The 25114-nt window shown below is 47.2% G+C and overlaps 2 protein-coding genes across 2 annotated transcripts; one reads left to right on the plus strand and one right to left on the minus strand.

Annotated features, from left to right (window-relative positions):
* The first annotated feature begins 241 nt into the window (after nucleotides 1–241).
* On the plus strand, nucleotides 242–2916 carry GGN (gametogenetin). Its single transcript, XM_043993889.1, has 3 exons — nucleotides 242–362; nucleotides 711–2537; nucleotides 2788–2916. Exons 2-3 carry the CDS (start codon nucleotides 736–738, stop codon nucleotides 2903–2905), a joined length of 1920 nt encoding a protein of 639 aa, XP_043849824.1. The 5' UTR covers nucleotides 242–362; nucleotides 711–735; the 3' UTR covers nucleotides 2906–2916.
* A 348-nt stretch (nucleotides 2917–3264) lies between these two features.
* PSMD8 (proteasome 26S subunit, non-ATPase 8) lies at nucleotides 3265–11815 on the minus strand. The gene is made up of 7 exons (XM_043993890.1): nucleotides 11750–11815; nucleotides 8431–8826; nucleotides 7725–7797; nucleotides 7277–7379; nucleotides 5569–5734; nucleotides 5212–5312; nucleotides 3265–3580 (listed from the first exon to the last, which is right to left on the minus strand). The coding sequence occupies exons 1-7, from the start codon at nucleotides 11813–11815 to the stop codon at nucleotides 3331–3333; spliced, it is 1155 nt and encodes a 384-aa protein (XP_043849825.1). The 3' UTR covers nucleotides 3265–3330.
* Nucleotides 11816–25114: the final 13299 nt, after the last annotated feature.

Genomic DNA, 25114 nt, shown 5'->3' on the forward strand with positions numbered 1-25114 from the left:
TTAAGGGGCAGGGCCTGGGCGGAGTCGAAGAGGGGGAGCGTTCTCAAGGAGCAAGACTGTTGGTAGGGGCTCTAAATGAGCCTAAGACCCTGAGGAGCGACCCGAGGGAATGGCCCGGGGGTGCGAGACGTTCTAAAGGGGGAGGGGCCGAAAGGTGAAAACTGGAGTGGGGGAGAATTTAGAGCCTGGGGGAGGGGCAAAGGGAGGGGCGGGGCGTGGTCTCGGGGGTCTTTCCCCCCCCCCCGCCTCCCCTAGTTCTTTTTCAGTTATTTGTCCGCTCTGGCCGTTCCCCTTTCCTCCTTTCACCGGGGCTTGGTGTGAGCTCACACCTGGTCGGGAGCCCTAGTCCCATCCGGGAGTCGGTGAGTGTTTGCGGGAGGGGCGGGGCCTGGGTTGAGAGTTACAGGTGGTGAGGTGGCAAACTATAGCTAGAAGGAAGAGTTACATATTTGGGGCGTGGCTTGAGTTAAGGGGCGGGGTTGCAGGTGTGGAGGCAAGGTCCCGGGGAGGATGGGCTTGGGGATCCTTAGACCCTTAGACTCCAGCGTGGGGGAACGAATCAAGGGTATCGATCTAGCGGCTGGACCTGGACTGGAGGGGCGGGGCCAAGGGGAGGGGCGGGGTTATAGATCTTGGGGCGGGGCGATGGTTTCTGCAGACCCCGGACTCCTCTGACCTTGGTTTCCCCGGGTGGGTTGTTTGACCTGCAGCCTCCCCCTGACCCCCGGGCTGGGAATGGGCAACGTGCAGTCGGAGCCGCCCCCCGGCTCAGAGCCCGGCAAGGCCCGTGCCTCGCGGAAGGAGCCGGCCTCGGACCGCCCTACCAACGCCAGCCGCCGTGGTCCCCTGGCCGAGGCAGAGTCGTCGCCAGCGCCCTCAGCCCCAGGGCCCCCTACGCTACGCTTAGCCCGCGGCCCAGGAGTCTGGTTCCCCGGGGGTCCCACCCCACCAGGGCTCTTGGTGCCCCCTGAGGGTGCCTCCGGGGCCCTACCCTCACCGGCTCAGCCTGCCCCGCTGGCCCCCGCTCCGCTCGACCTGCAGCCGCCCGCCGAACCCCCGCCCGAGGAGGCTCCTCCGACGGCGGCGGGAACTGCAGGGCCGCTACTCCCTACGCCCCCTAAGTGGCGAAAGCCGCCGGGGACGCCGGTACCCCGAATCCGGGGCCTGCTGGAAGCACGCCACCGAGGCCAGGGCGACCCACCGGGCCTTCGCCTGCTGCCCCCGCCTCCACCCCCGCCCCCACCCCTACCCATTCCACGGCCCCCAGCGGACGGGCCGGAGCCTTCCGTGGGCCCGGCCTTACCGCCCCCACCCCCGCCCCCAGAACCTCAGAAACCGCCTCCCGAACGGGAGACACCCCCAGGCCGGAGAAGCGCCCCTCCCGGGGGCTCTCCCCGTGGCGGCGCGGGCGAAGGCAGGACGCGCCAGACTGGCAGCCCTGGGAGTGAAGGTCTAGTGGCCGGAGGCGGCGAGGGAGAGCCCCCACCCGCGGCTGAGCCGGGACTTAGTCTGCTGTGCAAAGTGACCTTCCAGTCCGGCTCCCTTCTGGCCGGCGGGGTCGCCGCCCCTCCCAAGCCCTCGGCTCGCGGGGGCGGCCTGCTTTTCTCCTCGGGAGCCATCTCCTATGCCGAGGCTCTAAAGCAGGGCTCTCCGGGGCCTGGGTCCCCTAGGGCCCCAGGAGAAGCTATTCGGGCTACCTTGGAGACAGAGGGTGGGGAGGGAGACGGAGAGGGGCCAGCCGGAGGCCCTTCGGCTGTGCCCCCGGCCCCACCTCCTCCGCCAGTACCTCGGGCACCACCCCCACCTTACGCCCCCTTCCCAGGAGCCAAGCCCAAGTTTGATTGGGTGACCCCGCCAGAGGGCCCTGAACGCCACTTTCAGTTCAACGGGGCGAGCGGGGGTAGCGGCAGCGGCGTTGGGGGAGCTAGACGGCGGGGGTCCGGGCTGTCAGGGGCGGCTGCCCCTTGGGGGGCACCGCCTCCACCTCCGCCACCTCTACCTGCGCCGGGGCTTCGCAGGCCGGGTCCAGCGCTCCTGGCACCTCCTGTTTTCATCTTCCCATCTCCCGCCCCGGCTGACGGGGAGACCCAGGCACCTGCAGTCCAGGTTTCCCCAGGGCCGCAAGAAGCCCCCCAGCTGTCGCCGCCGCCTCCTCCGCTCCCACCGCCTCCACCTCCGCCTCCGGCTCCCCCGGCGTCAGCTTTGCCTGAAACACCTCCCACCCCGGTACCCGCGCCGACCCCGGCCGTGCCATCTCCCCGGGCTACGGGACCTCCGTCCCCGGCCCCTGCCAAACCTCGGACCAAGAAGAACAAGGGTCCGCGGGCTGGGCGGGGCGGCACCGCGCGGGAGGAGGGCGCGAGTGGCGAGGGTCCCCGAGACCGGGCGGCGCCAGGCCAGGGCCAGGCCAACGAGAGTGGCGGCCGGCCCCCAGCTCGCCACTGGCCACCCTTTCAGGTGCTCAGTTCCTGCCCCTGCAAGTGCTACTGTCGTCACCAGCCCCGGCACCGCCGTCTGCCCCGCAACGTCTCGGCCTGGTGAGCAGGGCCTGGGGCCCAGGCGAGCTGCCCCACTGGGGGGCGGTCGGGGGTGACCAAGCGCTGAAGAGACTCGCTCAGGGTCACAAGGGCACTTGGGCCCAGATTTGTGCGGCTCTTCTGTCAGGCTACCTCCAAGTCCAGACGGCCCAAATCTTTCAACCTTGGGGCTTTAAAACCATAACCATTGGGAGTGGGGCAAGCCAGCTGGCTACACCCCAGGCCCTAGCTGCCTCCTATCTTCCCCTAGGCTGAGCACCCCCACCAACCACCTGAGCGAACCCCCCTGGGTGGCCACAGTCAAGCTGGCTGGCTCCTTAGTGGCAGGGCTGGACCACTATGACCTGCAAGCAGCTGAGGCCGACTAAGGATGGGGACAGGAAGGGGAACCAAGAGAGAGCTGGTGGACTGTCTGCTACCCCTCCAATAAAAGAGCAGTTCCCCCTGCCGCTGGCTTCTCTCTTCTGTTGCCCAGCTGGGACAGGGAGGGCCTGCTAGCACCCCCATGGAGAGAACTGAGGCAGAAAGAGCTCCAAGGTGAAGGTGAGCCTCATGAAGTTGGGTTCGCCAGAAACTTGGGTGTGATGTGCCAAGGCCCTGACCTGGCCCAGGCCCACCTGCTGGCCTTAACTCTTCAGGGAGCGACTGCTCCCAGTGTGTCTTCCCATACTCCGGGCACAACCCCCCCCCCCCCCTGCCAGCCCCACAAAGACTCAGACACCTGAAGGTGATCTCATGTCATTTACTGACCCATCAGGCGGTCTCTCGGCAGACCCCCCCCCCCGCCCCTGGTTCAGACAATCATCTCCAGCTGCCTGGCGTACTCGATGACTTGCTTTGCCAGCTCTGTGGAGGGGATGGTCGTGTCCTCGGGCTTCTGCTGCTGACACTGGAAGCTGTAGTAATTGCTGGGGCCCAGGACCCAGCCTCTCTTCTTGGCGTACTCGGCCATCCTCTTCGGGGCAGTGAAGAAAAGGATCCGAGTGGCTTCTGCAAACAGGATCTTTTCATAGGCCTTCTCAATGCAGCCGGCAATCTCGTCTCTGGAAAGGAGAAACAGCATGGAGACCAAACCTGCTGGGGGAGGGGGAGGTGAAAGGGAAGGCACAGGGACCCAACTGAGGCTCACGTCCCCATACCCGATGCCGTCTGAAGCCAGCTTCTGCTCCAGGGCCCTCCCCCACCCCAGTTCCTCACAGGGTCAAAGTGTGAGCCCCAGCAGGCCAAGCACACCTCATTATATGTAAAGGCTCTTCAGAGTCACCTTGACAGTCTGCTCAAAGACCCCTAGATTTGAGGGAATCAGGAGACCTGTGTCCCAGTTCAATCTCTGACACTTACTAGCCATAAAGCCTGGGCTAAGCCATTTTCCCTGGGACTCGGTTTTCTCATCTATGAGATGGGGATGCTATTTGTACTCACAGCCTTACAAGTTTCTCTAACTGTGAATGAACACTATGTGGTTCGGCCATGGCACACCACTGAGAGAAGGGTCTAGGCAGTCCTCCCAGCTCCTCTGGGACTTGGTAAACAATGGTGAGCCCCTGCCAATTCTTACTCTTTTTTTCAGGACATAACACACCCAGGTCCAGAAGAGTGTGAATCAGGAATCCTAGGTAGGGGCTGAACGTATTTAATTTCACACTGTTTGAAGCAGTCAGTGGTTCAAGCCCAATGCCAGTATGCAACCTGAATTCCAACAACTGAACCACTTTCATATTAATTCACACTAATATGGATGTGACCACATCCTTCATGAGAGAGGACACAAGTTTCAATGTGATCCCTTGCTTACCCCCAGAACACAAGGCCCACAGCCTTAGCTTTTGCAAACCAGAGGGGTAGGTTCGCCAGCACCTGGATTTTGCAGCTAGTTTTTTATCTTGCCCTCTGCCATCAGCCCTTAGCACCCTCAGACTTAGTCAAGGGAAGCTTCAGGCCTGCTTCCATCCACGTCCTTGGAAAAGTCTCCCTTCTCTCCTTCACCTCGGTGGAGATGAGCTAATGTCCAGCTGGCCTCTAGAAGGCTTTGTTCTGGCTTTCAGGAGAAGGTCAACAGAATGAGAACGCTGATGCCAATCGCCAGGTGAGCTCTAGACCCAGGATGTTCTCTCCTCTGATGCTCACCACCACCCGGGGGAGGGGAGCAGCACAGAGGACTTTCCATGTTTTCCATGTGGCATCCATTTCCCAAGCCCACTGCCCCAGAGGATCGAATCCCAGGTCCTGACCGCAGCCGTAAGCTCAAGTCCCCTCTGCTCTGGGCCTCATTAGCACATCTGAGAAATGAGTCCAGACCAAGGAATGAACAAAGCGGGGTTTGTGAATACAGGAACATGGTCACCTGCGCCAAGGTGACGGGATCCAAAGAAACTTGGGCAGGTGTGTGTGTTACTGCTGCAGAGCTAAGTTAAGCTGAAGCATGTTTTACGAGATGACCAGATCATACAACAACTGGGAGCATCGCAGTGTGAGGAGTAAGGCTTCCACTTTCCAGGGTGCTGGATGCCCTGACTTCCTTTGTTTGACAACTGATACAAAGGGAGGCTGTCTGAGGTGAACTGTGGGTAGTGACATCCAGCCACCCAGGGGGAGAAGCAGCTTTGGGGTCCTTGCCTCCAGGATAGAGTGGTGTCCCTCCCCTTGGGGCAGCTTCAAGGAGAATGACACCTACCTTATCGTGTCCAGTAAAATGTCAATGAAGAATGTGTAGCTCTCAGCAGGGATGTTTCCCTTGGCCAGGAACACCTTATTGTAGCTTCCTTCCATCAGGTACTTTAGGGCATGGAAGAGAATGAGTCAAAACCCTGCAGGGCAGCTCCCAACCCCCTGTTGACAAGACTCAAGCCTTGAGGACATCTAATACAAGGGAGGGCAATGTCACCAGGACAGCGAGGATGACTAAGGCGATCAGAAGCCCCTACCCCCGCCCAGAGGGACACCCTAAGCCGCCTGCTCCCCCCCACTCGCTCAGCTGGGCCTCATGCTCTAGCCCTGCCTGATGTGGGCAGCCCTGGCTGAGATCCCCGACCTGCTCCAAGGACACAGGGTGTTTGATGTAGACGTTGGTCTGGATGTCCTTAGCAGGCAGGCGCTCCAGCTCGGTGTGGAACTCGGCCACTCGGTTCTGGGACAGCAGGAAGAGCAGATTGAGGCCCAGAAGCTGGTGCATGTAGGCCGACTCTGGGAGCTGTTCCCTGCAAAGCGGGCCAAGGGCAGCAGTGAGGATGGAGCCCTACCCCAGATCCCAACCACACCCAAGCACCCACCCCGCTTCAGTTCTCCAATATCAATGCATCCATCATGTCCTTGGACCTTCACAACATTCTTATGTGGTGAAGCAAATGCACAGAATTAACTGCAGAAAGGTTCAAGACCCTTGAGAGCAAGCTTTCCCTTTTTACAGATGAGAAAACCAAGACCCAGACAAAGAAACTTGTTCAAGGGTCAAGGGTGAATGAAGAACTCTTATGACCAATTAAGACATAAAGTCACTGAGGGAGGCCCAGACAGGGCAAGTGACTCCACTGTCTTGGATTCCAATCCTGGCCCCATGACTTTTGGAACTGTGGGAAAGTCTGTCCAGATGGCTTTGGATGCAAAGGAGAGCTCTAGATGTTTGATTCCAAGACACACTGTGAGCCCTGAACACAGGAAAGTATTGGACCAGACAATCTTCTCCATGATCTCACAAATCTCCTATATGGATACTTTCTACAAGGCAACAGCTGTGGGGGAGAGGGCAGCAAGGTCATGGGTCTGTCCCTGGCCAGCTCATATTATGAAGGGAATCTACCCAACTTCTGAAGGCTTCCTTTTGTTTCCTCCTAAAAGATCCTGAGGCCTCTGGCAGTGTTATTCATTTACTGCTCACTGGCCAAAGACAGACTCAGAGCTGTGTGGTCCTTGGCATCCTTTGTTCCCCTTTCCACCACTCCATACTTACAAAGTGGATCGACAGAAAACTGGGGAATCAGGGAGACCTGAGCTCAAATTTCACCACAGGTCTACTATACTAGCTGTGGGATCTTTTAACCTATTTGCTTGGGTGTTCTCATCTGTCAAACAGTGATCCCAACAGCACCTACTTCCCAGGTAGGTGGTAAAGTTCAAATAAGACACACTGCAGGTGCCACCATCAACACTTATTTCCTTCTTGTAGTGGTTCCATTTTTTAAAGGTGGCACGAAAGGACTAAAAGCCATTTTGTCTTTGTTGTATAGGTTTCAGGGGTCTATTCTGGCCCAGCAGCCCCAGATCTCATCTCCCAAAGGCCAGGCATCTGCGGTAAGCCTCTCGGTACTTAATTAGGCTCCAGTCCTGGGACAACAGAGCCTGTTCATACTGAAGTCTCCCATTTTGCTCTACTAGCACAGCTTTCAGAAACTTTAGGTCTTAACTATGCCGGTATAAGCTATGAGACAGTTTCGTGTTCAAGGAAGTTAGGAGACCTGTGCTTGAATCTTGGCTTTCTGGGGGGTTTTGCTGAATAACCTCTGGACAAATCCCTTCTACTCTCTGGGCTTCCTATCTGTACAAGGAAATGATCTAACTTCATGGTCTCCCTGAGGTTCATTTCAGCTAAAAGGTCCTGAAGTGGTGGTGGCAGCATGGAGAGCCCTGGGTATATAAAGAAACTGGATTCTAATAATTCCTTGTGACTCTCAAGCAGTCCCTACCCTAGAGACAGTATAGGGCAGGGTACGGCTCCCCCGTCCCCCCAATCCCTCACATCTCACTTGTAGTCAAAGTAATAGCATTTGAGCTGGGCCATGTAGCGCTCAAAGGAGGGTATGTCCTTTCGCAAGATGCTCCACTGGGCACCTATCTCCAATATGTCACCTGCGGTGGAGTGGAGACAAAAGAAAGGAAAAATAGCATGGGCCCAACACTGGGAACAAAGAACAAAAGATTCCCTCAAACCCCTAGTCTCCCTCCCCCATCTGTGTCCCCTCAGTGAGTAGAGCTCTGAATCCCAGGGCACATTCTGACCATCAACATCTCCAATAAAACCAACCATTTCTGCTCTCTGGAGCAGATTTTGAGGGGAGGTGTGGTTCTTCCTTGCTCCGCCCCTCCCTCCCCAAGAGGGACTGTGGGGAAGGGGACAGAGCCCGAGAAAGCGTTAGTTGCTGCACTAGGCTTCTGACAAGATCTGGGAAAAAAGAAAGAGCAGGAGAGACTCACGGGCCAGGATGAGCTGCTGTTTGGTCAGTTTCGTACCCGTGGTAGGCAGGAAGTTGAGCTCCAGCAACACCAACTGGCTCAAAGGCAAGAGCAAAAAACAGGATGAGCAGTGACAGAGTGGTCGGGAGGCCTTAAAGGAGACGTGTTTCTAGGCTGTCACCACCCGGTTCCATTTCCCCCTTCCCCCCAAGACCTAAGCTAGGACCACCAAGTACCTCCTAAAAATTCCCTAACTTTGGTCCTCTCTGTTCCAGGTTCATACAACCAACCACTGATTTACTCAACCAAGCTTGCTCTAGGAGGATTCTTAAGCCATAGTCCATGCTAGGACCCTGAGGGAGGGGAGACACGATTGGCTCCTAAGTCTCCCTTCCCCCCCTCCATTGGTCTACCCCTAGCCAACGTTCTCCCGTGCACGAGTCTGGTACGATCCAGCCTGACTGCTGCCTTGTCAATCACTACTAACAACGCGCCCCGTGGCCTACGTGGGGCCCTCCAGGCTCACACTTGGTACGCCCCACGTGTCTGGCTTCAATCCCTCCCGCCCGTCCCCCTCGGGGCCGAGCAGTCTCCGGTACACCCCTCCCATGCTCACACTTGGTATGGCCCCCTCCCCTCCTCCGCCATGCTCTCACTTGGTACGTTCTCTCCCCGCCAGCCCCGGGATACCCCGCCCCCGTGCTCTCGGCTCCAGCCGTCCCGGCACCTTGAGGCGGCCCAGCTCCTCGCCGCATTTGCTCAGGTTGGGGCTCTTGCGGTTCCACTCGCCCTTGAGCTGTTCGTACATGCCGGCGGCTGCCTGCAGCACCGCCCCCGGGCTCCCAGACCCGCTCGCCCCGGCTGCCCCATTCGCCGCCGCCGCCATCTTAGCGACCGTGACGCAGCACGGCGGGAAACGCGGGAAGTGCGCACGCGCCCGGGTACCCGCTCCGCCCACGGGACGCCCAGCCTGGCGGAAGGACCGGCTTGGTTGCCTCCCCGTCCCAAACCGAGGCGGGCCCAGCCGAGCCTTACCCTTAGAGCTCGAGAGGCTGATGCCCCGCCCCCTCCCCGCGACGTCCCCTACGTAGGGCGTCAGGGGCGGTACTGCGAAGAGCGGCCCCTGAGCTCCACAGGAAGCTGGCAGTCCCGAGCGGTTGTAGTCCCGGGTTCGAATCTAGCCTCTGCCACTCACGGACCCTAGGGTATATCGCCACATCTGTGGGCCTCCGTTCCAAGTTCTATCGCCTGTAAAATGGATAAACAGATTATAACTGCATTCAAAGAAGTTATGACTATCATAATAATCCTCTTATATTACATAGACTAATGGCTAGCATTTATATAAATTTCCAAAGCAAACTTTACGAATGGTAAGGAAGTGTCCGAGGCTGGGTGCGAACTCTCTCTTCCCTACTCCCTACAGACCAAAGCTCTGTCCACTGTGCTATTCCTAATGGGAATGGGAAAAGGAGTTGCCTGTCTAGCAGCCCCAAGTGTGTTTCCTTTTTAAGAGAGTCAAGTCCCATTAACATTTCCTTTCCAGGGGGTTGTGGTAGCTCCAACAAAACTGTTTGTTGTGACACATTCCAGTGTCTGGTCTCTGTGGATCTATACCTCTGTTTATAATGAAAGAAACCCATGATGAAAAGACCTGAACTGAATGGCAAATTTTACTTTCAAATACAAGAAACTAGAGAACCATAAAAAATTAGAGTTGGGGGACATACCTGGAGTCGTGCAGTGGGTCTTGTGTCTGAGGACGGGTTTGGGCTGGGATCCCCCTAGGTCCAGGGTGGGATGCTTTGTCCACTGTGTCACCTAGCTGCCCCATGATGACATCTTTAGGGTTAAATTGTGGGGTGAGGGAAACAGTATAATGAAAGAAACCAGCATTCTGGGAATATGGCAGAATAAGTCAAGAAATTACCTGACTCTCTCAAATCCCCCTACAGATAATTTAAAATAATGCTTTAGAGTTAACTTTAGAGTGTCAGGAATAAGTAAAAGTTTGGGAGGAATTAGGAAAGACGGCCACCTGGGGTGGTGGTCTGGCATGATGGAAGTGCAGATATTCCCTAGAAGTACCTCCAGTTCAACAAACAACAAGCCCTTGGGGCAGCTGTGTGAGTAGCAGTCTCAGCTTCAAGAACTTTTGCCCCATTGACAGGTGGCTGCTCAGGGAAAGAATGCAAGGTCCTCCACTGGCTGGCACTGGACTAGGGGCCAACTTGTGCTGATCAGACAAGGTCTCAGACTGTGGGTTGTGGGGGAGGAGGAGTGAGTATGCATTGGTGAATGCTGTTGCATAGGTGCAGGGACACTGCTGGCTGGGGTCACTCCTAGGGGAGCTGAACCTTGGGTTTAGGTTCTAGGACAAAGGGGAGAACTGACACTTTCAGTCACCAGAGAGACTGAAAGGACTAGAAGTGTTTGAAGTGACAGTGTTGCTGGGGGCCCTGGAAAGGAGTTACCTGAAGTCACTTATAGACCAAAGCTTGAGATGAAGGAGCAGTGACCACACCTGGCCTTGGATTATAGAACATTGGAAGAAATAAAATGTCAGAGTTCCCCAGATAGAACTTGAAAAAGGACTGCATGAAAAACCTGAAGCCTGAGACATTATCCCCTACACCTTGGGAGTACAGCTTGACTATAACATAAAGTTAACAGCTAAGAAATAGGCCTCTAAAAAAAGTAAGCAAGAGAGAAAGAACCTGGCCATAGATAGTTGCTATGGTGATAGAGGATATCAGGGTTCAAATTCAGAAGAAGACAGAGAAGTCGGTTCAGCTATTTATAAAACTTCAAGCCCCAAACTAGTTCTTAGAAGTGTTTAAAAAGGACTTTAAAAATCATATAAGAAGTTGAAGAAAAAAATAGGAAAAAAATAAGAGAAATGCAAGAAAATAAAGAAAACTATGAAAAGAAAGTGAACTAATTGTCTTTTTATTTTTGCAGGACAATGAGGGTTAAGTGATTTGCCCAGGGTCACACATCTAGTAAGTGTCAAGTGTCTGAGGTCAGATTTGAACTCAGGTCCTCCTGAATCCTCAGTTGGTACTTTATCCACTGTGCCACCTAGCTGCCCCAAATTTGTTTGTTTGTTTTGTTTTGTTTTTGTTTGAAAGTCAACTAATTGGAAAAAGAGATCCAAAAACTTACAGAAGAAAATAACTCCTTAAAAATGAGAATTGGGCAAGGGGAAGCTAATGACTTCATAAGACACCAAGAAATAATAAAAGAAAATCAAAAGAATAAAAAAAAAGAAGAGAATGTTTTCACATTCTCTTTTCATTATTATTCTCACATTCATATTTCATTACAAAACCCAAAACTGGCCTGGAAAACAGATTGAAGAGAGATATAAGAATTGTTTGGCTACCTGAATAGTAGAATTTTGGGGAAAAAACATTTTAGACAGTATACTTCAAGAAATTATTAAGGAAAATTGTCCTGAAGTTTTAGAATTAGAGGGTAAAATAGACATGGAAAAAATCTGCCAATTACCCCCTAAAAGAGATCCCAAGATGAAAACTCACAGGAACATTATAGCTAAGTTTCAAAGCTTCCAAGTCAAGGACAAAATATTGTAAGCAATTATAAAGAAAAAAATTTCAATATTGTGGAACTACAGTCAGGATAACACAAGATTTATTAGCTTCTACATTAAAAGACCAAGGAGGACTTCACCTTTGGAAGCCCTAATGTCAGAGTAAGCAGGAAATGACCTTAAATCTCCCATATTCACCCCTCCAAACCATAAAATGGTGTTCCAGAATGAATCATGGAACAGCAGAACTAGCAAAAAGACCGGGTGAAGCAGTCTCCTAGCCCAAAAAACTTAGAAGGTTGGCAGGAAAAGCCTGTCTCACTCAGGTAAAAGGGGAACACAGTCCAGGACTGGAAGTGTCCCAGCAAGCCAGCAGGAAGCCCCACCTCAGCAAACCAGTCAGAGATACTAAACCCCAGTGTGGCAGAGCAGGCAAACACCAAAGCCAGGACCCACCCCCCCCATGTGCCTTAGCCAGGAGAATGACACATACCACCTCTAGGAAAAACCATGAATAGCTCTGATCAAGCAGGTAGATGCCAACACAAGGACACCCCATGGGCCTCAGCACATACCAGACATCAGCCCTGGGACCTTGGATGATCACCAGGTAAGCCACCAAACCCTTATGGCCTCCATCAGTGCCTGCTACCCTCACCCCACCCCCTCAGCACAGTACCAGAAACAAGGGCTTCAGGGTAACAGTGCAGCACCAGGTAAACAATTAGGTTCTGAAGCCCCTGGTACAAGAAACTTAGAACAGTGCCCCTTCTACCTCAGGGGAAAAGCTCAAATGTAAAACTAAGGAAAAGGCTAGAAAAGATGTGTAAAAAACAAGTTTGGAAACAGAAAATCACTGCTTAAAAGAAGAATTAGGGGCAGAGCCAAGATGGCCAAGGAAAGGCAGTGACTTGCCTGAGCTCTCACTAAGACCCCTCAAAATACCTTCAAACAATGTCATAAGATAAATCCTGGAGAAGTAGAACCCATAGAAAGACAGGGTAAAATAATTTTCCATCCAAACACAACTTAGAAGGTCAGCAGGAAAGGTCTGTTGTACTGGGGTGAGAGTGGAGCACAGCCTAGCATAGTCTGCACCAGCACAGCCCCAGCCCCAGCCCCAGCAAACCAGGAGCAAGCCTTGGGAGCTTCTGATTTAGCAGCATCTACAACTGCTTCTGGAACTCAGCCCACAGATGGTAAGGGGGCTGAACAATTGGCCAGAAGGAGATTACAGTGATCTCTTTGCTAGTACTGAGGCAGGACTCCGTTGTTTTGCCCATACGTGGATCCAGGTCACAGGCTCGGGTAGTGGTCCCAGTCAGGGGAGGAGCACAAGCACACCAAAGCTTGATGCCACAGTGGAGTGGTATTCTGTTTATAGTTCCAGCACAGAAAAGCAGACTTGTGGTTGCTTGCAGACCAGAGCACAGGCCAGGAGGAAGAACTAAAAACTGACAAGTTCCTAGAAGTATCTCTGAAAACATTTGCACAAACCCCCTGAAGCTTGGGAGAGTGTGCCATCCACCCTGGAAGCAGTGCCCCACTTTAACAAAGAGTTAAAAGTCAAGAAATAGTCTGGGAAAATGAGCAAACAGAAAAAAATTCTGACCAGAGAAAGTTTCTATGGTGACAAGAAAGATCAAAATACACCCTCAGAAGAAGATAATAAAGTCAAAGCTTCTACATCCAAAGCTTCCAAGAAAAATATGAATTGGTATCAGACCATAGAAGCATTAAAAAAGCACTTTGAGAATAAAATAATAGAGGTAGAGGAAAAAATGGAAAGAGAAATGAGAGTGATGCAAGAAAATCATTAAAAAAAAAAGTCAACAGCTTGGTAAAGGAGACACATAAAAAATGTTGAAGAAAATAACACCCTAAAAGGCAGACTAGGCAAAATGGTAAAAAAGCTTCAAAAAGGGGCAGCTAGATGGCACAGTGGATAGAGCACCAGCCCTGGAGTCAGGAGGACCTGAGTTCAAATCTGGCCTCAGACACTTAACACTTACTAGCTGTGTGACCCTAGGCAAGTCACTTAACCCCAATTGCCTCACCAAAAAAAAAAAAAAAAAAGCTTCAAAAAGCCTATGAGGAAAAGAATGCCTTGAAAAGCTGAATTGGCCAAATGGAAAAGGCGGTACAAAAGCTCTCTGGAGAAAGTAATTCCTTAAAAATTAGGATTGAGGGGGCAACTAGGTGGAGCAGTGGATAAAGCACTGGCCCTGGATTCAGGAGAACCTTAGTTCAAATCCAGCCTCAGACATTTGACACTTACTAGCTGTGTGACCCTGGGCAAGTCACTTAACCCTCATTGCCCTGCAAAAAATAAAATAAAATTAGGACTGAGTAAATGGAAGTTAATGACTTTTTTGGGGGGGGGGGTGGGTCAAGTATCTGAGGCCGGATTTGAACTCAAGTCCTCCTTAATTCAGGGTTGGTGCTTTATCCATTGTGCCACCTAGCTGCCCCCAGAAGCTAATGACTTTATGAGCAATCAAGAAACAATAAAACAAAACCAAAAGAACAAAAAAATAGAAGGCAATGTGAAATATCTCATTGGAAAAACAATTAACTTGGAAAAGAGATCTGAGAAAGATAATTTGAAAATTATTGGAGTATGTGAAATCCATGATCAAAAAAAGAGCCTAGTCATCATCTTCCAAGAAATTTTCAGGGAAAATTGCCCTGATGTTCTAGAACCAGAAGGTAAAATAGAAATTGAAAAATACACCAACCACCTCCTGATATAGATCCTAAAATGAAAACTCCCAGGAACATTATAGCCAAATTTCAGAGTTCCCAGGTCAAGGAGAAAATATTGCAAGCATCCAGAAAGAAATAATTCCAATATTGTGGAGCCACAATCAAGATAAGACAAGATTTAGCAGTTTCTACATTAAAGGATTGGAGGACTTGGAATATGATATTCTAGAGGGCAAAAGAGCTGGGATTACAACCAAGAATCACCTTCCCAGCAAAACTGATTATAATCCTTTGGGGGGAAAAATGAGAATTCAATGAAAGAGAGGACTTTCAGGCATTCTTTTTTTTTTTTAATCATAAAATTATGTTATTATTTTCCAGTTACATGCAAAGATGGTTTTCAATATTTGTTTTCATAAGATTTTCAGTTTCAAATTTTTCTCCTTCCTTTCCTTCCTTTCCCCCTTCTCAATACAGAAAGCAATCTGATATAGGTTATATATGTACAATTACATCAAACATATTTCTTTCAGGCATTCTTGATGAAAAGGCCTGAGCTGAATAGAAAATTTGACTTTCAAACACAAGACTCTAGAGAAGCATAGAAAAGCAAACAGGAAAAAGAAATCATAAAGGATTTAAAAAAACGTTAAACTGTTTATATTCCTACATGGGAAGATGATACTTATAACTCATAAGAACTTTCTCATTATTAGGTAGCTGGATGGAGTATATTTATTAATTAATTAATTAATTTATTTTTGTTGTTGTTTGGTTTTTTGTTGGGCAATTGGGGTTAAGTGACTTGCCCAGGGTCACACAGCTAGTAAGTGTTAAGTGTCTGAGGCCGGATTTGAACTCAGGTACTCCTGAATCCAGGGCTGGTGCTCTATCCACTGCACCATGTAGCTGCCCCTGGATGGAGTATATTTAGACAGGGGACACAGGTGTGAGTCGAATATGAAGGGAGGATATCTTTAAAAAAATTAAATTAAGGGGCTGTCCCATGGGCAGTTAGGTGGCTGTGGTAAAATATGAAAGTTTTTAACAGTCGGTTAGGATAACTGAAAGACGCCAGTTTTTCAAGGACCACCCTTTTGGGGAGGAGATGAACAGTCCGCCTGCTGCGCATGTCAGACTGCCTGCCGGGTACAGTCCGCCTGCTGCGCATGTCAGACTGCCTGCCAGGTACAGTGCGCCTGCTGCGCATGTCAGACTGCCTGCCGGGTTTTTTTTTGACTTCCGGGGTGGAGAAAAGGAGAGAGGCCTTTTTTGCCTGCTTGGCGGGACTCCTGACGGCGCGGCACGGACTCTCTCTCCAAAGGTGGCCTTGTCGGTTGGTGGCCTTGTCGGTTGGTGGCCTTGTCGGTTTGGTGAGTTGTTATAAGGAATATAGACTAAGCTTAGACTTAAGACGATTTGTATTGTGTTTCTACTTTCCTATCCTTCTAACCAACATCACCTTGTGACTATCATAACTATAAATAAAAAGGTCTATCTAGAAAACCAAAACCTGCTTCCATTTACTAGTTTGGGAGATAAATTAAGGGAAAGGTTAAGTAGGGGAGATTTATGATCTAATATCCAATTTTAAATCTCACAGTTTTGGCGACCCCGAAGGGACCTTAAGGACCCTCCCACCCTCCCTAGTTTGGCCATAAGCCGGCCAATTCGGTGGATTTTCCAAATTACCCCCCCCCCCCCACGGACTTTCCCTTTGTCTAATCTCCCTTAAAGACTTTAAGCCTCTAAGAGTCTTGCTTTAAACAGAAAAGCCAGCCCAGTTTAAAGGGCAAGATGCTCGAATATTCTACTATCCCTTTGATTTTTCTCATCGGAATGTATTGGGACAGCATAACATCCCGACTTAGAGGAATAGTTTACTCAATGGTCCTTCATAACATTATTGGTTTTTTCCTCATTCAGGCAGCAAAAAGTTTTTTGTATAATAGTATACGTGAGAATCTTTGGGAAAATACGTTTAATATAAGTAGAAATTTTATGCCTGCAATTGAAATACCTTTTAATACCACATCCATAGTTCATACGACTAAGGATTTTATTTTTTTTTGGTTTTTTTTTGTTTTTGTTATTATCATTGTTTTTGTTATTATCATTGTTATGATATGGGGGAAATTCTCACATATGGAGAGAGACCTCGAAATGAAATTCTCACATATGGAGAGAGACCTCAAAATGGCTGTTTCTACTAGAGATGATCCAAGTTCAGAATCAGATCAGCAGAAACTACTCCCTCTGCAGGAAGCTATAGAACATAGTAAGAAGGGAGTGCCAATTCAAGTCAGAAAATATAGCCCCTTTAGACCAAGTGACTTGAGCGCATGGAAATCAATCATCCCTAGTTTTGAGAAAAATCCTAACACTGTAATTTCACAGTTAAGGACTATATTTAATGCATATCAACCCAGTTGGGCTGATGTTACTTGCCTTTTGGAAACTTTACTGTCCCCAACTGAGATTACAGATGTTATCTCAGCAGGAAATGCCCTTGTTGCGAAAGGTAAGGCCGATGTGGAATGGCCTCTAAAGGATCCAGAGTGGAATTATAATGATGATAGGGATTTCCAAAGATTAAAAGATGCTAGAGAAACACTTCTGAAGGGAATGGAATCTTGCTCTAGAAAACCAGAAAACTGGCAGAAATTTTTAAGCCTACCTCAGGAGGCTAATGAAAGACCAAACAGATTTTATGATAGACTTTGTGAGGCCGCTAGACAGTACACCAGATTGGATCCAGTAGATTTAAGAGATTCCTGTATCATTCTCAACACATTTGTTTATAATTCACTGCCAGAAATACGCAGATACTTTCTGAAACAATGTCCAGACTGGAGAAATCTCTCAGTAGATAGAATTAAGGAACTTGCAAATTATGTCTTTGACTCACGTGAGGAAGATCCAGATCACCCTAAACAGAGCATTCTGGCACCAGCGATTACTAGTCAGCCATGTGGATACCGGAGCAAGGACACTAAGGTGTGTTGTTACTGTCGTAAGGAGGGGCATGAATTGAGAGAATGTAGGACTTGGAGAAGAAATTCTAATTCTAATTACAGGCGAAATCAAAATAGAAATAGATCTTTTTGGAGGAATACAGAAAGGCAGTACCAGAATAATGGTAACCAAGACCCCCCTCAGAAGAGGACACAGGAATGATGGTGTCTTGGGGAGGAATGGAACATAGATAATGAAAGCCATATATTCCCAGATCCGGATTTTTTGAATGCACTTGTGCCAGTCCATTCACCTCCCCAGAGTAATGAACCACATGTCACCTTAAAAGTGGGGGAGACTTATTATGATTGTCTGCTAGACACAGGAGCCTCTAAATCAGTATTAGTAAGCAAACCAGATGCTGGGTGTAGACCTGTAGGATATTTGAATGTAGTGGGAGTCTCAGGAAAGAGCCAGAGAGTGGCAAAATTGAATCCTCGCATGGTATCTATGGGGCCCTTAACAGTAGAACATTCATTTTTACTCATGCCTGATGCCCCTGTAAATTTATTAGGTCGTGATCTCCTTTGCAAGCTTAGAGCAACCATATCTTGTGCTCCAGATGGGGCTGTCTCCTTACAATTGCCAGAGGATACTGTTCATTTATTACCAATTTTACTTACAGAAGCTCAAGGAACAGCAGGGGAGGTATCCAAAATCCCCTCTGACATTCCTGAGTCTTTATGGGCCTCATCCCCTAATGAGGTGGGGCTCCTTAAGTCTGCCATGCCTGTTACCTTTAAAGTTAAGGGGGGACCACCCCCCTCCATTCCACAGTATCCATTGTCTAGGGAAGCAATAGAAGGGATCACCCCTATAATTGAGGCTTTGAAAAGCCAGGGTATTATTATTCCATGTCATCACTCTCCATGCAATACTCCCATTTTGCCAGTTAAAAAACCCAAGCCTGGGCCAGATGGTAAACCTGTTTATCGCTTTGTGCAAGATCTTAGAGCGATTAATAATTATGTTATTCCTAGACATTCTATAGTCGCAAATCCGGCTATGATAATTTCCTCAATTCCCTATGAATCTACATGTTTCACAGTGGTAGACCTTTGCTCTGCCTTTTTCTCCATACCAGTACATGAGGACTTCCAATATTTATTTGCTTTTACCTGGAAAAATAGACAGTGGACCTGGACTAGACTCCCACAGGGATTTGTAGACAGTCCCACATTATTTTCCCAAATTTTACAGCAGGATCTGGCCTCTATTACCTTTAAAGCCTCCACACTAGTACAATATGTTGATGACTTACTTTTGGCCTCTCCTAATGCTGAAATTTGTCAGGAAGATAGCCGTCACTTACTGCTGGAGCTGCACAAGAGAGGACACAAGGTTTCTAAGACAAAGGTACAATGGTGTTTGCCCCAGGTAGAATATTTAGGATTTATTTTGGCTGCTGGAACTCGCTCTGTCTCTTCTAAGCGAGTCCAGGCCATTCAACAACTCTCTGCCCCCACTACTAAGAGGCAGTTGAGAGCCATTCTGGGAGCAGCTGGGTACTGTAGACAATGGATACCCTCTTTTGGTGAAATTACTAAACCCCTCATAGCTCTTACAAAAAGTTCTGTTCCAGACATTTTACAGTTGGATCCCCAGCATCTCTCAGCCATAAAAGAATTAAAACGGGCCTTGTTATCAGCACCTGCCCTAGGACTGCCAGATTATAGTAAGCCTTTCACTCTCTTTGTGCATGAACAAAGGGGGGTGGCTTCTGGAGTCCTGACTCAGTCACTGGGGCCTAACCAGCGTCCTATAGCCTACTATTCAATTCAGCTGGACCCTGTAGCGGCTGGAGTGCCACCTTGCCTTAGAGCAGTGGCGGCCACAGCGCTTTTGGTAGAAAAAGCCTCTGATTTGGTCCTAGGTAACCCTCTAACTGTGCAATGCCCTCACGAAGTGGAGGCTCTCTTACTACGTCACAGGACACAAGCCTTTTCAGATCAAAGGCTGGCTAAGTATGAAATAACCCTGTTAGGTAATGAGAATATCACTTTAAAACGCTGCACAGTTCTTAATCCAGCAACACTACTCCCTAATTTACCATTCTCGGGGGAACCGTTGCATGACTGTGCTTCTTTAGTTGATATGGCTGAAAAACCCCGTGATGATCTTTTTGATACACCTTTAGAAAATCCTGATCTTGTCCTCTATACAGATGGTTCCTCATTTATGAGAGAGGGAACCCGTTTTACTGGAGCTGCTGTAGTTTCTGATTATGACACCCTCTGGGCAGCTTCTCTGCCTTCCCATTTTAGTGCACAGGCTGCTGAACTTGTGGCTCTTACACAGGCCTGTAATATAGCTAAAGATAAGAGTGCCACCATTTTTACTGACTCGAAATATGGCTTTGGCATATGCCACTTTATTGGTATGATTTGGCGTCAACGAGGCTTTCTAACATCCTCGGGCAAGGCTATTGCCAATGGGGACCTTATCAAGGACCTCTTAGATGCCCTAAAACTGCCTTCTTCCCTAGCCGTTGTACATTGCCCTGCCCACACAGGGAATAGTGACCCTGTTTCAAAGGGAAATGCACGAGCCGATTCTGCAGCCAAGCTTGCTGCATTAGAAGCTCCTGAACATGTATTTAACCTTTCACCTTCTGAGGATATTCCTTCCAACCTAACCTATGACGATTCTGAAGTAGAAAAGTGGAAAAAGAAATTTAAGGCGAAACAGATCAATGGCATCTGGGTGTCTCCGGAAGGTAAGCCATTTCTTCCCCGGAAATTCTACCACCAGGTATGCCTCTCTGTTCACAGAAAAGGCCATTTTGGTACACAAGGCATTGTAGACTCTATTAAGAGAACCTGGATAGCACCAGGTGTGACTAATACAGCATCTCGAATCTGCTCGGGCTGCTCCACATGTCAGTCTTATAATCAGTATGCTTTTAAGGCCAAAGCTTATGGAGGGCGTCCTCTAGCATATACACCTTTTGAGCACTTACAAATTGATTATATTACTATGCCAAAAGCAGGACATTATAAATTTTGCCTTGTTATAGTTGATCAGCTCACTCGGTGGGTGGAGGCCTTTCCCAGCCCCCGAGCCACAGCTGCCTTTGTTGCCAAAATTCTTCTTAAAGAGATAGTACCTCGTTTTGGCCCACCAGCCCGCATCGATTCTGACAAAGGCACACATTTCACTGATTCGATTTTATCCCAAATCTACTCTTTCTTGGGAGTGACTCCAAAATTCCACACGCCCTACCATCCACAAAGTTCAGGCCAAGTCGAACGTATGAATAAAGAGCTTAAGAGTATGATTGGCAAATTATGTACTGAAACCCATTTGAAATGGCCTGATGTTCTACCATTGGCATTATTCTATCTACGAAGTAGACCAAGAGGAGAACTTCATATATCTCCTTATGAAATGCTTTTTGGTCACCCTCCTATCCAAGCTAAAACTTTTTCCCCAGTTTATACATCACTGGTGGGAGGTGATACTTCTGTTGCTTCCTATATACAGGAATTACAGACCAGGCTACGTGAACTCCATGAGGCAGGAGCTGTGGTCCAGGCAGGACCATTAGACTTTTCATTGCATAACTTCAACCCAGGAGATAAAATATATGTAAAGAATTTTCAGAGAACCAGTGGAACTCAACCTGCCTGGGAAGGACCTTTTCAGGTATTATTGACAACTCCTACCGCCATTAAAATTGGTGAAAAAGACTCATGGATTCATTGCTCTCATATAAAGCCTGCACCATTCATAGGTGAAGAGATTTCAGATAGACCTGAGGTAGACGCTAAAGAGGTAAAAACCCTAACGATAGCAACTGTTAAAGAGCAAAGAAAGTTCAGAGGAAACAGGAAGTTCCCATTTAAGAATCCCACTGATCAGTTAAATGCTTTGGGACTCAGTCTTCGTAAAGTATCAGGAGACGGAAATTGCCTTTTTAGGGCTTTAGCAGACCAGCTAGAAGGTCACTGTAGAAATCATCTCAGACACAGACAAGAAGCTGCTTCTTATATGATTAACCATAGACAAGAGTTTGAGTCTTTTATAGTAAATGACTCCCCTTTTGAAGAATATGTTGATGAATTAAAGAAATTTGGAAAGTGGGGAGGAAATGATACAATTGTAGCATTTGCTAAGCAGCATCAGCTGAATGTTGTGGTTCATCAATTAAATCAGCCTTTATTGAAAATCAGTGGCACAGACAAAACTGATGCTACAGAACTCCACATTTTCTACCATAAAGAACATTATGACAGCATTAGAAAGATCAATGACAATTCAGAAACCCCTGCCATTTTGGCATGCAGAGAATTGGGGAACCAGTTAAAACAATGTGGCATACCCCAAACTCTAGCAGCTTAAATACCTTATAATTTAACAAGCATTTCCTTCTACAGGCAAAAGCACTGAAGTACATGGCCTAGTTTTCTGGCCTACCTCAACTATTTTTTTTTTTTATTAATTTTTGGGTTTTTTTGTTTTTGTTTTGACTTTTGAAAGGCACTGAAAAGACCTGGAATTGACTGCACCTTTAAGTTCTTTAAGAGCACAAAAGGGTGCTTAGCGAATCTTTTGCTTTTTATTTTTTATTTTTGGTTTTGCTTTGGTTTTTTTTTTACTTTTGTTTCTTTTGCTTTTCTTTAAAACTAAATTTTGTAAACTAAGTGATTATTCAAAGACATTTTAAGTATATGCTGTGGGTGAGGCTATCGGGCCTCAGAAGCTACCAGAATTCTTCTTTTTTTTTATTTACTCTTTCTTTTTGAGAGAACCATGAGTTCTAATGAGTTTTGTTTTATTTATTTATTTTTCTCCTTTCTCTTGTATGTTGTTCTGTTTAACTAAAAAGTACCAGAAATTGCTTGATACCTCACTGAAAACATTGAATATTGAATCTTGCTAATTGAAGTCTTATTTCTTTTTGATGAATTAATCACCACTTTAAGTATCTGCTACTGTTATACCAGAGAATTCATGTATAAGATGATGTGGTCTACTTGCTAAAAGAAGATTATGTAATAATGTCTAAAAGAAGATTATGTAACAATGTCTAATATAATCAGCTATTTACATTCGTTTATTATTTATATGTCATTATACTCTGGGTATGGTTTGGAATTATTGTATATATCACTAATATATTCTCAGTTATGCAGCATAGCACACATTTTTACCATCATATTGTCTTTGGTGAAATTAATGAGATTTCAGAAATATGGAAACTTATCATTTCAGAGACTAACTTGCTGTGAACTCTGACGCAGGCCCTGGAGAGAATATATGTGCAACAAAAGGAGAGACAGGTATACGTAAGTCCATGGTTTGCTTATGATGGTGACTATGTAGAGCACAATTACTAGGCACAGTCCAGTATTCATCCTCTCTCCCTCCTAATTTAACCTAATTTAACTGAACTTATTTATCTTTTTATCTCACTCAGTTGAATTCACCTGTGGCCTAGCACAATCACTGGCTGTCTCAGAACCATGAGATATGGTATGATAACCTTTCCATAACATTTTCAGGTGTCATGAACACATACTAAATTTGGCTTTGATCCAGACACATGGTGGTAAAAAGTGTTACACATTGCATAACTACCTCAACCCTCTATTACAAGTCTAACCATATAAAGGAGGGAATGTAATGGAATTTATTAATTTGATCATTGACAATGCTATGCTAAGGTTTTAAAAATACAGCAATTCAAACAGTTAAAGAAGATAATCCAGCTTTCCAGACCAGAGTCCAGAATCCAGTTTTCCAGACCAGAATCCAGTTTCCTCCTGATGACATCTTACCACTTCAAGAAGACAAGAGAACTCAGAGACTTTATATGAACTGTTTTGCTTTATTAGCTTTTACTATCTCCTTTCTGTTATATACTATCTGTAACATGTACTCTCTGCAGAGGCTCTCCCTTTGCAAGACTAACGTCAAAGCGTCGGTTCATGAGGAAAAAAAAAAAAATCGCCCCTCTGGACAAAACTTTCCTCTCTTCCTTTTCTGTATTGTTGTTCGCATATTATTAGTCAGCAAAAGTTATTATATTCTTTTTACTGTTCCATCAAGGAAACATTCCATTTCTTGAGGAAGCAAAGGGGGGAAATGTGGTAAAATATGAAAGTTTTTAACAGTCGGTTAGGATAACTGAAAGACGCCAGTTTTTCAAGGACCACCCTTTTGGGGAGGAGATGAACAGTCCGCCTGCTGCGCATGTCAGACTGCCTGCCGGGTACAGTCCGCCTGCTGCGCATGTCAGACTGCCTGCCAGGTACAGTGCGCCTGCTGCGCATGTCAGACTGCCTGCCGGGTTTTTTTTTTGACTTCCGGGGTGGAGAAAAGGAGAGAGGCCTTTTTTGCCTGCTTGGCGGGACTCCTGACGGCGCGGCACGGACTCTCTCTCCAAAGGTGGCCTTGTCGGTTGGTGGCCTTGTCGGTTGGTGGCCTTGTCGGTTTGGTGAGTTGTTATAAGGAATATAGACTAAGCTTAGACTTAAGACGATTTGTATTGTGTTTCTACTTTCCTATCCTTCTAACCAACATCACCTTGTGACTATCATAACTATAAATAAAAAGGTCTATCTAGAAAACCAAAACCTGCTTCCATTTACTAGTTTGGGAGATAAATTAAGGGAAAGGTTAAGTAGGGGAGATTTATGATCTAATATCCAATTTTAAATCTCACATGGCGCAGTGGATAAAGCACCGGCCCTGGATTCAGGAGGACCTGAGTTCAAATCTGGCCTCAGACACTTGATACTTACTAGCTGTCTGACCCTGGGCAAGTCACTTAACGCCAATTGCCTCACTAAAATAAATTTTAAAAAGGAAAAAAAAAAAGAAATAATCAAGGAAAACTGCCCTGATATCCTGGAACTTCAGTGCAAAATAGATATTGAAAGAATCCACTAATCACCTCAAGAAAGAGATCCTAAAGTAAAAAATCCAATGAACATTACAGCCAAATTTCAAAACTATCATGTTAAGGAAAAAATATTGCAAGTGATTAGAAAGAAACAATTCAAATATTGGGGAGCCACAATCAGGATTATACAGGATTTAGCAACTGCAACTTAAAGAATTGGAAGGCATGGAACATGATATTCCAGAAGGCAAAGGAGCTAGAACTACAAACAAGAATCACTTAGTCAGCAAAATTGACCATAATGCTAAAAACAAAAACAAACAAAGGAAAAATTGAGCATAATGCTTCAAGGGAAAAAATGATTATTCAATGAAATAGAAGGATTTCAAGCTTTCATAAGGAGACCAGAAATGAACAAAGCATTCAATCTCTAATATCAAGACTCAAGAGAAGAATAAAAAGGAAAAAGAAAACATAAGGGATTCAATAGAGTTAAACTGTTTACATCTCTACATAGGAAGATGATGGTTGTAATTCTTAAGAACTGTACCACTAATGGGGCAGCTAGGTGGTGCAGTGGATAGCACACCAGCCCTGGATTCAGGAGGACCAGAGTTCAAATCTGACCTCAGACACTTGACACTTACTAGCTGTGTGACCAGGGGCAAGTCATTTAACCCTCATTGCCTCACCAAAAAAAATTAAAAAAGAATTGTACTACTAATAGTGCAGCTAGAAGGAATATATATACACATACACATACATGCACATATATATACATACATATGCATACATATATACATACATATATAGACAGAGGGTATGGGTATAAGGTGAATATGAAGGAATGACATAAAATTAGTTAAGGGATGAGAAAGAGTACACTGGTTGGAGAAGGAAGGGAGAGGTAGAATGGGGTAAATTATTACAGTGGAGGAGAAAATGAGTAAATTTATTATAGTGGAGGGGAAGATTGGAGAGTGGGCAGTGGGCTTCACTTGAAAATTACTCTCATCAGAATTGGCTTAAAGAGGGAATAATATACACAATCAGTTGAATATAGAAATCTGTTAACCCACAGGGAAGGGTGGGAGAGGAGATAAAGTAAGGAATGGGGAGGACTGGTAGAAGGGAGAGCCAATCGGGGGAGGTGGTAGACAGAAGCAAAAAACTGGTGAGAAGGGTGAAAGGAAAGGAGGACAGGAAGAAAAATAGGATGGAGTTATGTTAAGGGCTAAAATTCTAGCTAGTCTGTCTTAAATATCTAATGAGTGGTTGCCAATAAATTAT

Source organism: Dromiciops gliroides, chromosome 3, assembly GCF_019393635.1.
Source record: "Dromiciops gliroides isolate mDroGli1 chromosome 3, mDroGli1.pri, whole genome shotgun sequence".
In the NCBI taxonomy this organism is placed as follows: domain Eukaryota; kingdom Metazoa; phylum Chordata; class Mammalia; order Microbiotheria; family Microbiotheriidae; genus Dromiciops; species Dromiciops gliroides.

Coding starts and splice junctions, on each gene's coding strand:
- GGN (XM_043993889.1), top strand. CDS start 736: ATGGGCAACGTGCAGTCGGAGCCGCCCCCCGGCTCAGAGCCCGGCAAG. Junction 2,538..2,787: donor CCCCGCAACGTCTCGGCCTG/GTGAGCAGGGCC, acceptor ATCTTCCCCTAG/GCTGAGCACCCCCACCAACC.
- PSMD8 (XM_043993890.1), bottom strand. CDS start 11,815: ATGGGGTGTCCTTGTGTTGGCATCTACCTGCTTGATCAGAGCTATTCA. Junction 7,798..8,430: donor AGGAGCTGGGCCGCCTCAAG/GTGCCGGGACGG, acceptor CCTTTGAGCCAG/TTGGTGTTGCTGGAGCTCAA. Junction 3,581..5,211: donor ATTTTACTGGACACGATAAG/GTAGGTGTCATT, acceptor TCTCCTTTCCAG/AGACGAGATTGCCGGCTGCA.